Raw genomic sequence first — 15,573 nt, forward strand, 5'->3', positions numbered from 1 at the left:
CTTTTACCATAGATTCAAAAATAAAAATCAATAAAATTTCTTTGTCCACTTGAAAAAAAAAATTTTATCACATCCCTTTCCTTTCCCAGTTTCTCCTTATCGCTTTGACCAAACTTCTCTAGCTGCGTGGGCTTAGCCATGTGTTACTTGACCTGCTGCCACTGGAGCCTCACACTTCGCACTATGGCTCTGAAGTGAGCCAAATTCCACACCCAGAGCTGTTACTCAGCTATTTATGTATAAAGCAACCAAGTGCAGGAATTTATTAATCTGTTTGTACAATACAACCATGATGGTAAAGATGAAATCCTGAGAGCAAACTGTGTTATATGATACTTTGGCTACACATGCATCTTTAATGACTTATATAACTTCTGTTTAAAATGTGAACTAAAACGTTTGAAACTATAATGTAATCTATGTTTCTTCCAAGACCAAATGGGATATCTACTGGTAACCTTTATGAACTGAGACGGAACAAATTAAACCATTTTTCACCAATAACTCTCCTGAATCATGAGCAATTGTGATCAAAATCTTACTTAACAGATGAAGAGGGAAAAAAAGTAAACTGATTTTCTTTCCTCATTTTGAATCATATGTAATTCATTTGAAAATACTATTGGTATACCTGAAAACATTGATTTAGGACAGCCAGGTTGCTTTTTCCCTCCATTTGGATAAAAATCTATATGTCCCAAGGGTTCTTTAATGTCTAAACCTAAGAAAAAAAGCAAGAAGCACACCAAGAATCACAAAGTGAATATATTCAGGTCAACAACACTTGTATAACACAAAATCTCTTATAAAATCCATTAAAAGTGAGTATTTTAAAGCTTGAGCTGAAAACAAAATTGGTGCTGTTTTTAAAATGATGGCTTTTTCTGGCATTAATTCCTCAAATTAATTACTCATGAAACTAATGTTTCATTAATTTAATGTGTTTCCCAATCACCAGTTTACTTTGGGCCCATTACAGTTCTTTGTGCTATAAATACATAAATGAAAAATTAAAAGAGGAAAATCCTTTTTTGTGGCAGAAATTATATTCTCCTAGGAGGAAGACATAATTAAAAAGTATAAAAATACTGAAAGTCAGATAACAGTAAGTGCTGTAGAAAAGAATCAAGTAGAATAAGGGAATAGTAAGTGCCTAGTAAGGGTGGTAGTTTGTACTTTTAGGTAGTTTGGTGAGGGAATTTACCACTAAGGAGGTGGAGTTTAGCAAAGACATGAAGGCGGAATGAGAGAGTATAGTAAGTTCAAACTCTTCAGGACTGTGACTAGATATAAAATCTTGCTACCAAATGAGATTGCAGTACTTTGGCTTGGGGCACAAGAAATTCCCTACAACAGAATGAACTCTTGAGAGAGATCAGCAATGGATCTAGCATAACCCTTACTGGGTCTGACAAGAAGGGTTAAGATGTAGTAGTAGGAAACAGAACAAAGTAACAGCTACTGAGGTGTTAAAAACAAGACATTAAAACATTGGGCATGTGCATTACAGGAAAGGGAATTTAGCATATAAGGAAAGACAAAAGACAATTAAGATGACTTCATTAGAACTCCCTAGAATGGAAAGAAGCATTATGTGCCATTTGATTGTTATAGTGATGAGGGCAGCTAGCCAGTTCTTCTTTATGTCTCATCATTTGTTTAGCTTGTGGGATTTAAGGAAGACAGGACAGTATCCCAAATATGACCAAAACCAAAAAACAAACAAAGTCTAATAATTTTGGAGAGCTTTAAAATTTCCTTATGTCTGAACTCAATATGGAGTTTCAAGAGCAGGGTTCCCAAGTTTGGAGGCATCATTCTCTCCTATCTGTCACTGAAGTAGAATTAAACTAAGAAGATTGCTCGGGAATCAGGGAGTAGCAAAAGCATTTATTATTAACTTACAAGCAGCCCTTGCTTCAGGTATATCATTTCCATTTTATTCAGATGGAGAGAATAGGACAGCTTGTCTGCTTAGGTCGTCATTCATTCCCTTGGTTTCAAGGGTGAGGAGAGCAGATATAGCTTCTACATTTTGTTTTTATTGTAAGATGTAATACACACATACAGAAAAGAACATAAAACATAAAGCTAAAGATTAACTATTATAAAGTAAATAGCCAGGTAGTGACCACACCCACATCAAGAAAGAGCACTGAAGCCCCCAGTGTGCCTGACCCAACAGTATGCCCTCGCCCAGCTTTTCTCTCTTAAACCCTCAACTATCTTTTTTTTGCTTTCTTTACTTTGTAAGGATGCCTCCCAAAACATAGTTTAAATTTGCCCATTTTTTAAATATATATAAATCAGTTCATATTTCATGTATGCTTTAGTGTCTGGCTTTATTATTAGAATGTTTGTGATTAAATTAAAGCACATTGTGAACTATAAATGTAGCCATTCAGTTGTAGTCATTCATTACTATATAACATTTCATTGAATGAACATACCACAATTGATCAATTCTCCTGTTGGTGGACTTAATATTTAAATATGTTAGTGCTATGAACATTCTTGAATACAGATATATCTGTTGGTTACATACTTAGGAGTGGAACTGCTGTATTATAGAGTATGAATATCTTAAATGTTAATAAATAATGCTGAATACTTTGCCAAAGATGTAGTATTAATTTATAACCCCTACCAACAACCTATGAGTAGGTCTGTTTTACATCCTCTCCAATAAATGATCTTATCAGGCACTATAATTTTAAACATTCTCATGGGCATATGGTATTTCATTGTTGTTTTAATTTACATTTTTCTGCTTAGATTTTAAGAACTTTACATCTGTTTATTGCCCATTTGGAATTTATCCTTTGTAAAATATATACTCAAACTTGATATTTTTAAAATTAAGTTGTATTTCTCATTATTATTGATATATAGCAGTTCATTATCTCTCCCTGACTTTTGTTGGCTTGCTGTTTTCTCTAAGTGTTATTTAATAACGTTCTCAATTTTAGCATGATTAGACACCTTAATTTTTCAATTTGGGCTAGGGGGTTTTTGTGTGCATTTTGTAAAAATATTATATTACGTTATGAAGATTTTAAAATAATAGTTCAAATATTTATTGTTTCCTTTCACATTTATGCCCAATTAAGGAAAGAATTTTTGTGTTTTATGTGTTAAAGAACTTTTTATTTCAATGTGGGTATCCAATTGACATAACCATTTATTGAAAAGAGAATCATTTTCACACCATCCATAGTACCAAAATTATCATAAATTGAGTAAGTTTCATGACTGTATTTTACTTATTGGCTCATTTGGCTACCCCTATACTAATGCCACACTGTTTTCATTACTATAGTTTTATAAGACTCAATATCTAGAAGAATACCTTAGCAGTACTTAACCATTTGCATTTCTATATTAATTTTATAGTTTATAGGTTATATAAAATGAGCTTTTAACAAAGATTGCATTGAATCTGTAAGTTGACCTGCAAGTTGACAATTATACAGTACCTACATTCATACGTGTGGTTTATTTCCTTTTTATTTAGGTGTTTTAATTATATTCCATGATGTTTTGTTGTTTTCTACATAGTCTTGCAAAATTTGGTTAGTTATTCCTTGGTATATTTTATATTGTTAAAAATGTTGTAATCCACAGTGCACCTCTCCTCCCTAAGGTCACCTGCACTGTTTCTCTCTTTAAGTAACTTTGAATAAAACTTTTACTTTGCTTCAAAAAAAAAAGGTGTTATTCTCAAATTTTAGTTGCTAACTCTTACTGCTAGTTATTAGAAAGAATTGAATTTTGTATATTAACTTATACCCCACAATCTTGCTAACTTCACCTATGAATTCTAATTACTAGAGATTGTTTTGAATTATCTACATATGCAAACATACCATTTAAAAATGATACTTCACATTCTCTTATCTTTTAGACTTTTCTCCCCTTACTGCAGTAAAACACCCTGTAAAATGCTGCCTGAGAATGACAATAATAGGCATCTTTGTTAACTTCCCAATTTCAAAAAGAAAGTCTTCCAAATTCCATCACTGACATGACATTTTTTATAGCATTCTGAATAGATATATTTTATCAGATTGTGTAATTTTCTTTCTATTCATAATTTACTATAAGTTTTGGTCATATGTAAGTTTTCTCAAAAGCTTTTTCTGCATTTGAATTGGGATGATTAAATAATTTTTCTCCCTTATTCTTTTAAAAAGAAGAATTAAGGACCTGATTTTTGAATGTTAAAATTGCTATTTTACAATAAATCCCAACTGGGGCTGATTCATTATCTATTTTTTATGTTAATGGTTTCATAAGCATTTTTATTTTTCATGTTTGATATCATAGGATGATCATGTTTTATAATTATTTGCATAGTTTATTATATCCTATTACGATCATCTTAATATCCTTAATATCTATAACACTATCTCTTGTTTTTATTTTTGTTACCAGTTGTGTAGTTGTCTTCCCCATTTGTCCTTTTTCTCCCCAAGGATTTATTAATTTGGAGGGTAATATATAAAGTTCAGCATTCTATGTTCCTTTCATGTGATGGAAAGATGGTAAAAATGACATAAATAAATTCTAAATAATCTCTTTTTTAAAGTACAAATTTTTGGCTTTTTTAATATATTTCTAATTCATATTTTTCCACAGTTCTAACTCATATTTTCCTATCCCCCTAATTTATTTTGTATGTTACCAGCTTCTTTCTCTATACCTATGAGTGTATTTCATGTTTAATTCTAAATTTCTCAACATAGATGCTTAGAGTATTGATTTTCACCTTTTAAAATATCTGTACTAAAAACAGGACATTTACTTCTAGTTATGGCTTTTGCTGAATCCAACAAATTTTAATATGTCATATATTTAATACTACTGAATTCAAAATATGTTATATTTCCATTAGTATTTATTCTTTCCCCAATAGTTAAAGATGTGTTTTTTAACTTCCAAAATATGTGGATTTTCTAGTTATATTTCTGTTATTTACTTATAAATTAATTGCATTAAAGATACAGAATATTTCTCTTTATGGTTTCTTCTCTTAAATATTTGAGAATATTTTTAAGGCTCAGTGTATACTCAGTTTCCCTAAATTATCCATGTATGCTTTAGAAGAATATAAATTCTGCTGTTTGGGGATATAATATTTGTTAAATGTCCATTAAATCATTTTGCTAATTGAAATCTCCCACTATAATACAGTTGCCTTTTTTATGGCAATATGAGTGCCAATTTTGCCTTATGTATATTTAAGCCATGTTATTTATTAGTTACATACAAACTACACTTATTATATCTGTTTGATAAGTTGGAAGTTTTATCACTTTAAAGTCTCCATATTTCTACTGTTGTGATAAAATCATTTTTGTCCAAATTAATGTAGATTTACTACCTTTTGGCAGATGATATTTGCATATCATTGTTCATTACTTTCTACCTTCAAATATTCTTATTCCTTACTTTTATATATATCTTTAATAAATCATACATAATTGGATTCTGCCTTTTTAACCAAATATGTCAACCATAATGTTTTAATTGGATCATTTAGGCTATTTAAATGAAATGGTATAGTTGGATTTACCATTTTATTATATATTTCTATTTATTTCACCTGTTCTATATGTTTCTCTCTCTCCTTTTTTTACTTCTTTTGGAAATAAAAAAAAATTCATTTTGTCCTCCATTAGCTTGGAAGTTAAATATTTCTTTACTCTTCTTTCTGGATACCTTAGAGATTTAACATGAATCCTTTATGAATATCAAATGCTAACTTTTATTTTTACCTTATTTCCACGCAATTAAAGGAACAAGAAACCCTTAACTTTATTTAACACCACAAATAATATGCTATTTTGATAATGTATTTTAATTGTTTATATATTCTGTCATATAAAATAATGTTTAATACCATCAGTATCCATTTAGATTTAACTATATTTTACCATTTTCAATGTTCTTCCTTCCAGAATAGCCACCATCAAAGGATAATTTTCCTTCTGTTGATGAGAATTTCTCTCAGTGTGGATTTGTCTGAAACAAAATATATGTATGTTCCATTTTTTTTCTGAAACAGACTGGGATACTAGGTTGGCAGTTATTTTCTTTCACCATACTGAAAATATAATTCTATTACTTCCTGGCTTCCATTGTTTCTGTTGAGAAAGTCATCATAAGTCTGATTATTTTTATTTATTTAGTTTTATGCTGTATGCTTTGATGGTGGTATTTTCTATAACTTTAATATCTTGTGTCTCAGAGTGAACACAAGATACCACTTATTCAGATTGGAGTTAATTGGGCATTTCAAGATTCTGGACTGATTATATTTTCTCAGTTTTTGAAGTTTGAGATTCTATCTCTGCATATTGCTTCTGTTTTCCATTTTTCTTCCCTTTTATTGTGGGACTTGGATGAAGTATGATTGACCTTTTGATTGTGAATCCTATGTATCTTACGTCTCTGTACTACCCACTCTTTTGTATCCTTATGCTTCATTTTAGGAGACTGCTCACCTATTTTCCAATTCATTCATTCTCTTTATCTAATTCAAATTTTTGTTAAACCCATTCAATAAGTGTCAAATATGTCTTTACCTTTTAGGTTAAAAACTTTTATTATTTTCATCAAATAAAATAGCTTATATTTATACTTACTCATTCTGTTGATATTTGCAGTCTTATCTTTTAGCTCTTTGAAAATTAGCACATTTTCTATAGCCAGTGGGTAATAATTCCTACAGAGGCCTATGAGTCTGTTTCTCTTAACTACTGTTTATATTGGTTCTCATGAGTGCTGTCTTGCTTTCAGTGTTTCTGGTTATATTTATCTGGATTCTGGACATTCATTTTTAAACGTATTTATAGAAATAATTTGAGAACAGAAATGATAGTATCTTCCTACGAAAGTAAGTATTATTTGCTTCTGCCAGGCCCCCTTGAAAGTCCAACAATCCAAGATGTCCTTAAGCAAAACTCAAGAAACTGGTATTTTTCTGGACAACTTCAGATTACCAGAAGTTTGGATCAGACCATAAAAAGGCTGGTTTATTTAAGGTTTATGCTTATTCCTATAAATGCTGTCCTTTGCAGTTCCAAACAAGAATTTCAGATCTTTTACAAGCCCCATATGTAAATGCTTTTCCCATACTCATGGTATCAAGTTTCAAAAGCACTTCCCATACTCTTTCAAGAAACCTTCCATGAGAAAAGTGACTCCAAATTACCAATTCACCTCCCTGAATTTTTCTATCTTCTGGATACTAGACTGGTAATTTTTCCTGATACTCAAGAATGTTTGTTCAAATTACCTAATTCACAGTTTCAAAAGGCCACATAGCTATTTTTACATTACAACTGAATAAGGACAGGAATTACTGGCAAGTAGAAGATGTACTCACTGGTTAATATTCAAGGAAAAAGCATTCTGCCAGATATGTGCTGACATCAAGTATCTCATTGAAGAATTCACTAAGACAGGTGTCTGTCTCAGGACAATGCACATAATATATATGTGTCATATGTGGTGTCAAAAAATCTGTGTTCCTCATTAGTGATGGTCATAAAAAGATTGAAGATGCCAACAATGTAGCATCTAATGGCAGGTTAGATCTGATAGGCTGAGCCATCAAAAGATGTTGAGAGTATAAAACAATCCAAAACAGTTATTAGGAAAAGTAAAAAATTTAAATAAAAATAAGAAGTATGAAGAGCTGAATCAAAAGTTCATAAACAAACTGAAGCTGGGATTTCAGAAAGAATTCGAAGAACTATAGAGTAATTGGGCAGTAGGTGTGCTGTGCATGGGAATGTGAAGCTGATATAATGGGCTAGAGATAAAGAAGACTTAAGAGATTGAGGTATGATACTAGAACTATGAAACCTTAGGCACGGACTCCCTGTAAGATGTATGTGAGCTCAGATTACAAATAAGGAGCACAACTGTTCCAACTATAGGTTCATCCCATTGGTATGTAGACACAGAAGTTGAAAAATTGTCATCTATGGCAATTATGACATTTATATTTCTTACAAAAACATTAGTATGGATCACCACAAGGTAAATTCTGAGCAATACGGAATCAAGTAATATACCTTTACCAAAGATAAAAGAAACCTGAGGAAACAGGGAAATAGAAGCAGCCTTAGTGCCATTTCCTCCAACCTCTATCTTAACATGATACCCTCCCCATGTTTACAACCACAACACACATAAATTATCAGTTAATCAGAGCAACATACTAGTGAATTGTAGACCAATAAAATTATATGATTTCAAATTCTGGCTCTGTCCCTTACTGGCCTTGTGACCTTAACCCTAGCTTTCCCATTGGTAAAAAGGGGATGATAATGTTTACTTATCTCATGAGAACTTAGGAGAATTCTGTCATTAATTCACACAAAGAGCTTAAAACATTTCCTGATGCACAGGAAGTGCTCATTAAATGTTAGTATCACCAGGGTCAAATTAGAAAGGGAATCAGGGCTATCTAAATTATTCCTTTAAAATGTCTGTCCAATATACTCTGGTCAAAACTGCCAACAGTTTGTTAGATATTTTCAGGAAGACAATTAAAAACAATAGAGAAATTATTTCCCTACGTTTAGGCATAGGTATTCTCTGTCTGTCCCTGAAATGCTGCGCTCAGTACTAGTTGATACACATCACAGCAAGAAAATGAGTGGTAAGCAAGGTAACCTAAATATATCAGGAACACTAAGCATGAGGGAAATTGTTATCAAATCAATAAAATTCTCAATAACATACACAAGATGAAGTTCTTTTTAACAAAAATTCAAGTTTTTAGGATGACATGATGGTTCTCAGAAAGCTGAAGGCAAGAAGTGCCATTTGACACCATAGGGACCACCAACTCCAAGAAATGTTGCTTGTGGGAAATACAATAATTATTATTATATATCTATGGACTTATCAGCACTTTATCCACTAATTTTTATCCTCTTTTATTCTCCTCTTCCCCAGAATCTAAATTTTTTTTATTTTCAAATAATTAAGCAATAAATCCTGCTTTACCATTGGTATCAGAATGGATGACATCTACAAACTTTGCATCAGCGTAATCTAATCTGCCATTTGATGGTTTTCCAGAGAATTTTGGCCCAGCAGGGTCAAGACCTGAAATTCAAGAAAGAATCTATCAGTCTATTCCTACCGCAATGTTCATTAGATCATACACTTGCATTATTATTACATTATAAGCATAATAAGCCTACCCAGTTTTACCTTAAACCTGTCCAAAAACAAACCTAAAGATAAATGAAATTGGATTAATATAAGTATTTTCCTTTTTTGAATAATAAATTTTACCAATCTTCAGAGTTTGTCATCAATCTAGTGGTAAGCAACATTAAGATACCTCAACAAAATATTGTAGGGTTTCTTTTAGCATTTTTATTTAGGAAATACTTAGGAATAAACTGGTTAGTAGCTTTCTTTTTAATAATAAATAACTACTACTGCCCCTGAGAAGAAAATTATGAATACATCGTGGTCCTGTTTTGACCTCATGCCTTACTAGCTCACCTTGGACCTCTCTATAGGTCTAAAATGATTGTTAGGTGTCCAATGTAATTTGGACTGTAATCAAATAGTTATTATTATCTTGTCACCAAACTTTCACACACACACACACACAAGAAAAGAAAAATATACTAAAAGATCTATGGAATACAGATATTATTTCTGGTGCATTTAAAATTCTAAAGAAAAATTCTAGGCTCATGATCTACTGGAGAGTTTCCAAAAAAAAAGGGTACAAATAAAATTCAACACCTTAAGAACACCTATGTAATAAAAGAAACAATCACCTTTTAAAGATTTTTTTTAATAAAATATAAATCACCTCAGGCCCTTCTATTACCCCTAATTTATTTAGCCCACTTGCCTGAATGAGACAATAATTAAGCAATAAAGTAAGCAATAATCCTGCATTATTAAGAGACAAGAAACTTCTCTCTTCCTATAAATTACTCTGATGTAGAATCACCACATATGTTGGCTTTTCAAATCCTGATGATTGCTTGGTACATGGAGCCATACAAACTGGGCTAATACATGAATAAACACACCTTGAAATAAAGTAGGATTACCACCAGTTCTAAGCAAGCTAAGCACTATGGTGGTTGAAAGAAAATGGGCTTTGTGCACTATATTCCTTTGTGTAAATCTGGCTTAGCAATTACTAACTTTTTGTCCCTCCTACATTAAATTAACGTGTTTGCATATCTTTATAATGGAAATAATATTAAAACTGATCAAAGTAAGTAAATAAGGTATAATTAAGATCTATAAAGATCCTATCTATCCATACAAGTTGTTCACACTTCTCTCCTCCCCTTCACTTCAGACTCCATTACCTTTTATTAACACTTTAAATTATTATAAATCTTCTAGGCACAAAGGTCTCAAAAATTGTCAAAAAGCTAAATTGGTTGGGGAATGACATTATCCCTATAATTCTAAAATCACCACCATTTCTAAAGGGAGCATGAAAATCCATGTCAGCATTATTTGGTTACTAAGCTTTCTGGATGCAATAACTTTGTTAAGGAAATATGAGGGGAATTAGGATCCAGAATCCTTCAAGCTTGAATACCAACTGCTGATTCTTTCTTGGCATTCAACTAAAATTTTTGAAAGAATTAAAAGACATCAAAGTTTGCGAAAACGAAGTACATGGGTACATGGTTATATTCTTAGTTACTACATGAAAAAAGTTTTCTATTTAATAGGTCAAATTTTCCTCTGGATTGTTAGAAGAATATATTTAAAATTTACATGAAGCAGCAGAAATTAATCTTTTTCTTCTCATTTTTGTATAAGTAACCCTAAGCTTTGTTAAAAACTAAGTAAAATCTAAACTTTAGTATCTAACTAAAAGACTAGCATTAGCATATAATATTGAAAAAGTAAATGTGCAACATTTCTATTACTTAATGCTTAAACATTAATTTTATCAAAAATATTTTACCTGTTATTCTTCCAAGTTGACCTTGAAATATCTTTCCAACAAATCCACTAATATGAGCCCCTAAGATCACACCTATGAAATGAAAACTATCAAGGGATGCCCCATGCTTCTGTAATTGAAAATGCAGTGTTACAGTTTTCATTTCAGAAAAATCACAGATTATGCCTTGTGCATCAATATTCTAAAATTCGCTATTTTTCTGGGCTTAATCCATTTCTGGGAGACAGCAAATAGACTTTATAATTTTAAAACAACTATATCTGCATTCAACTTTTTCCATAAGGTATCTGATTTTTCTCTATACATTTTTAATACCAAAAAATTTTTATTTAAAAATTGAAAAATCTTTATCACTTATTATTTAGAATAGTATAAACAAAGCAATACATTTAATTAGTAAAGCATTTTATAATAATAATAAAACATTACTGGGTACTTATGTTACACTAGCTACCTTGATAAGTTCTTTGTAAATCTCATATTTAATACTCACAATACTCCTATGAATTATTTTTTCTTATCCTATTGTCTAAAATGCTCCTGGCACCTAATAAATGCTGAGTAAATATGGTTTGATAGTTGCCCAAAGCCACATACACTTATTACTATAGGGAAAAAAACTTCAAGTCCAGATGTGTTTATCTCTAAAATATATTAATCTGCCTTCCTGTTTATCCAGCCAGAGTGTCAAAAACCCTAGACAAATGGAACAGTATGAAACATCACCCTCATTTCAGAGATGATAAAATGGGACAATGGCTTTTAGGTCATTTTCCCAAATCACAAGGTGGAGAATGATGGAGCCTGATTTTCTAAGCCCAAGTTTTGAACACTTCTTAAGAGTCTCAGTCCTTGGGGGTCATCAGGATTTTAAATGAGGGAGAATTTCTTCCACCACACTCTCAGGAAGCAGGTGCTGGTTCACTCTACACAGTGACAGTGCAATGGCTGGTGGAGCATTTACTGCTAAGTGAGAAACTACCCTCAGGCTTTAATTTTCTTCAACTTTTTCAGAGCAACGCCCAGAAACCTGAGGGAGTATCCCTGCCAATTTGAGTACTACTGCTATTTTCATTCTTTCTCCTCAATAAGAAAACTTTGCAAGCAAAGGCCCTGTTAGAAATATACCTAATACTACAAATTTTCCTAAATTTCTTTCATTAGCATTCACATTTCCCATGTACATGTTTAGTAGTTAGAGAAAAGAAAAGGGAAAATATAAGGAAAAATCAATTATGCAATTTACAGACTATCACAAGAACAGGTGAATCAATTATCTCCTCTGTCTCTCTAGGATTGTTTGATTTTTGTCCAGATTTGAAGATGTAAAAATAATAATTATAGTTGATTTTGTTCAATGATGATTATGCCAGGCACTGGTTGAGATTTAATTTCATTGAATACTTAAATACATATTGTTAGAAGGTTTGTTAGCCTAAATGTACAAATAAGGAAATGAGGCAGAGAGACTAAGTACTTGTTCATAGTCATACGGTTGATAAAAGATGGATTTGGTCTTTGAATCCCTCTTGTATGAGAGCTAACTGCTAACAGTAACTGTTTTTTTGGATCTATTATGCTTGCTCAGTTTCAGCAGAGGCTTGGAAGTTCAGCAGATAAAATTCATCTTGAGAACACCTATGCAATAGAAGAAACAATCACCTTTAAAAGATATTTTTAAGTATCTTTACTTAGAAGTGAGCACAACACAACTCAAAGGCAGATTTAAAGCTCAAGAGTGCCCCAAATCAGATACCATCCTTCTTTTTCTTGAGTACCAATGAGTACCGCCTCTCTCTAGAACAGACATGATCTCCATATGGGTTGACAAAGGTCATTCAGACTACAGATAACCTAAACTGGCCTGACTTTATCTGACTCATTCTAACTCTAGACCTAAATGCTGGACAAATCTTAATGGAACTGAAACCTACCTTCAAGGTTGGTGGAAGTATGCTGCTTTTCAACCTCTTTTCCTCTGCTTTTTATCAATTTATACTGATTAGCTATACACACATTAGCCATACCTTAGAAAAGATATCTGAAGAATCTAATGATGACATAGTTTATCCTGTCTGTCTACTAGAATCCCTACCTTATCCTGAAGTTGGAAGAGTTAAACAAAATAAGCCTTAAAAATTTAAAGTTAAAACAATAACTGAGTTTTTTAGATAATATTTTAAAAATTAGACAAGTCATGAGTAGGTAGAGAATTATCCATTTACATAAAGAAAGAATGCACATGTTAGCATATCAGAGCAGAAATTCTTAATGTTTATGGGAAAATGTTATTTATTTTATTACCACTTGTGGTACTGCATAACACACTACATTGTATGACACATATGATAAAATTCCACTTATCAAGAGGTTCTGAATGTACCTACTCAAACTCACAGCAACCTTTCTGGTGTTCTTAACTGCTCTATTGTAAAAAAAAAGTTGTAGCACCCCAGTTCCAGTCTACTATAATTATATTCATATCATCCTGATTCAACAGAATCCTCAGAAAGTTCTGAAGCCATGATGGAGTGGAGCCCATTGGTCTGTATCCATGAAAAAGCCAGACTGTTTTCCTGTTTGTGTTGAAATTAACCTTAAGTGAGTTATTCATCTCAAACAATGGCTCAGCACAGTTTAGGTTGCTCCTTATATACATCATCAGAAACGTCTTCATTTTGGGGACAAACAAATCTCTGAAGGAATCAAAGGATTCCTTAGATGAGATTGCTTAGCTGAGAGAACTCAAGGCACGGTCTTTTATTCTCTAAAATTAAAAAAATCAGTCAAGCTGAATATTGGGATAGTATTTTATTTGATTTCTGTTGCTGTTGCAAAGAACAGAATTGACTTCAAGGGTGGGGAAGATTTCATTTTGTTAGCACTTCAACATAACCTACTAAACAACACAATGTTTAATTTGTTGATACGTAAAAAGACTTTTCTAACTAGAAATATTCAAAATTTATAATGAAATGTAGAAATAAATGTGGTTGGCTAAAAATTAATATTTTTTTATCTGTACAAAATAGTAATGGTGTGGCTGAAATTATTAATATGTTAATAAAGGCAGGGTTATGAACACCAATAAAAACAGAAAAATTGATCAGCCTTATCAGAAATTATACAGAAAAAAACAGGACAATAAGCAGTATTATCTTCTTATTACAGTATAATATAAATAAAATGAATAGTAAGGATTAGAAAAACTATTTTACTGACAAGTGATCAAATTAATATACATCAAAACAATTAGGTTTCATTTTCTTCCCATCATATTGAAGAAATGAAAAATCCTTTTAATACTTAATATTTGAGAAGGTAAATGTAACCAATATTCATTTACATACATGGATGCTGAGAGTGTAAGTTGATGCAGCATCCTTTTGAAATTCAATATATGTGTTTATGTATACAATACACACATGATCTTAAAAATTCTTTTTATTCCTACATTTTCTTTCTAGGATTTACAGTTCTATAATAAAAAATATGTATTAAAGGTAAAGACAGTAATCATAGGGTTATGTATAATCCCACAAAAATTTAAAACACCTTAAATATATATGACGTTTTCATTACACATGTGCATTATGTCTATCTAACTATCCATATATCCATCCATCCTACCTAGAAAGGAATAGGGCAGAAAATGTAATAACTAAGCCAAATCAATAGCAGTAGTCATTGTTAGGCAGAAACACAATGGCTGCTTTTTATCTTTTACAGTTTTTCAGAACTATAATTTTTTTCTAAAATAACCATATAATCTCAAAACATTTTTTATGAGAGCATATGTATGTACAGGTTCTGGAAATTTAATTTGTTAAGAAGATTGGGAAAAACAATTTGTCAATATATATCAAAAATTCACAAAAGTGTTAATATACTTTATGCCAGTCATCCTACTTTTAAGAATTTATCCCAAGAAAATAGTCCAAAATCACATTAAAAATTAACTTAAATATACTATTTTAATATTAGAGAAATAGAAGTGATTTAAATGCTCAGGTATAATGATGTGATTACACTACACATACACATCTTGATAAATATAAATATATATTTTAATACATGTAAGTATATATTTAAAACTAGAAATACATGATATATATTTGATAAATCTACAATTAAATGAATTAATTACAATAATTCTAGTTTGTATAGTATATGTGTAGTATTGTCAAAATTATTTTCAGAGGAAGATAAAGGGGGAAGTCAATGAAGGAGAAGCAAGACAAGCATCCAATTTCCAGATTAACAACTGAGAGATATTTGGACAAGTGAAAAACTTTGTTATTCCATTTTTTCTAAGTACTAGGGAATGAGGAAGTGGAGACAATTATAAATTAAACCACAGTGCAACAGCAGTGGTTACTACACTGTACAAATTGTGTACATCCTCCCACCAGTTGGATTCTGGGTAGTACACATGCAATCAGTACATCCAAACTGCTGACCCATTCCAAGCCAAGGTTGATTTTATCTGGCCCTGGAATTCACAATAGCCAAGAGATGGAAACAACTTTATAAAGACCAGTTCCTATCATAATGGATACCTGATTCCAGACCTGCTTTATTTTTGTAAACAA

General features: G+C 31.5%; 1 protein-coding gene across 1 annotated transcript in view; it reads right to left on the reverse strand.

Annotated features, from left to right (window-relative positions):
* LIPI (lipase I) overlaps positions 1-13,682 on the reverse strand; it is a 35,277-nt gene extending 21,595 nt beyond the window's left edge. The window contains 5 exon segments of the mRNA XM_073230469.1: positions 632-721; positions 9,025-9,126; positions 10,982-11,090; positions 13,325-13,420; positions 13,422-13,682. Of these exon segments, the coding sequence (XP_073086570.1) occupies positions 632-721; positions 9,025-9,126; positions 10,982-11,090; positions 13,325-13,420; positions 13,422-13,658 (634 nt within the window). The 5' untranslated portion in view covers positions 13,659-13,682.
* Positions 13,683-15,573: the final 1,891 nt, after the last annotated feature.

The sequence above is a fragment of the Manis javanica genome, chromosome 3, assembly GCF_040802235.1.
Source record: "Manis javanica isolate MJ-LG chromosome 3, MJ_LKY, whole genome shotgun sequence".
NCBI lineage: Eukaryota > Metazoa > Chordata > Mammalia > Pholidota > Manidae > Manis > Manis javanica.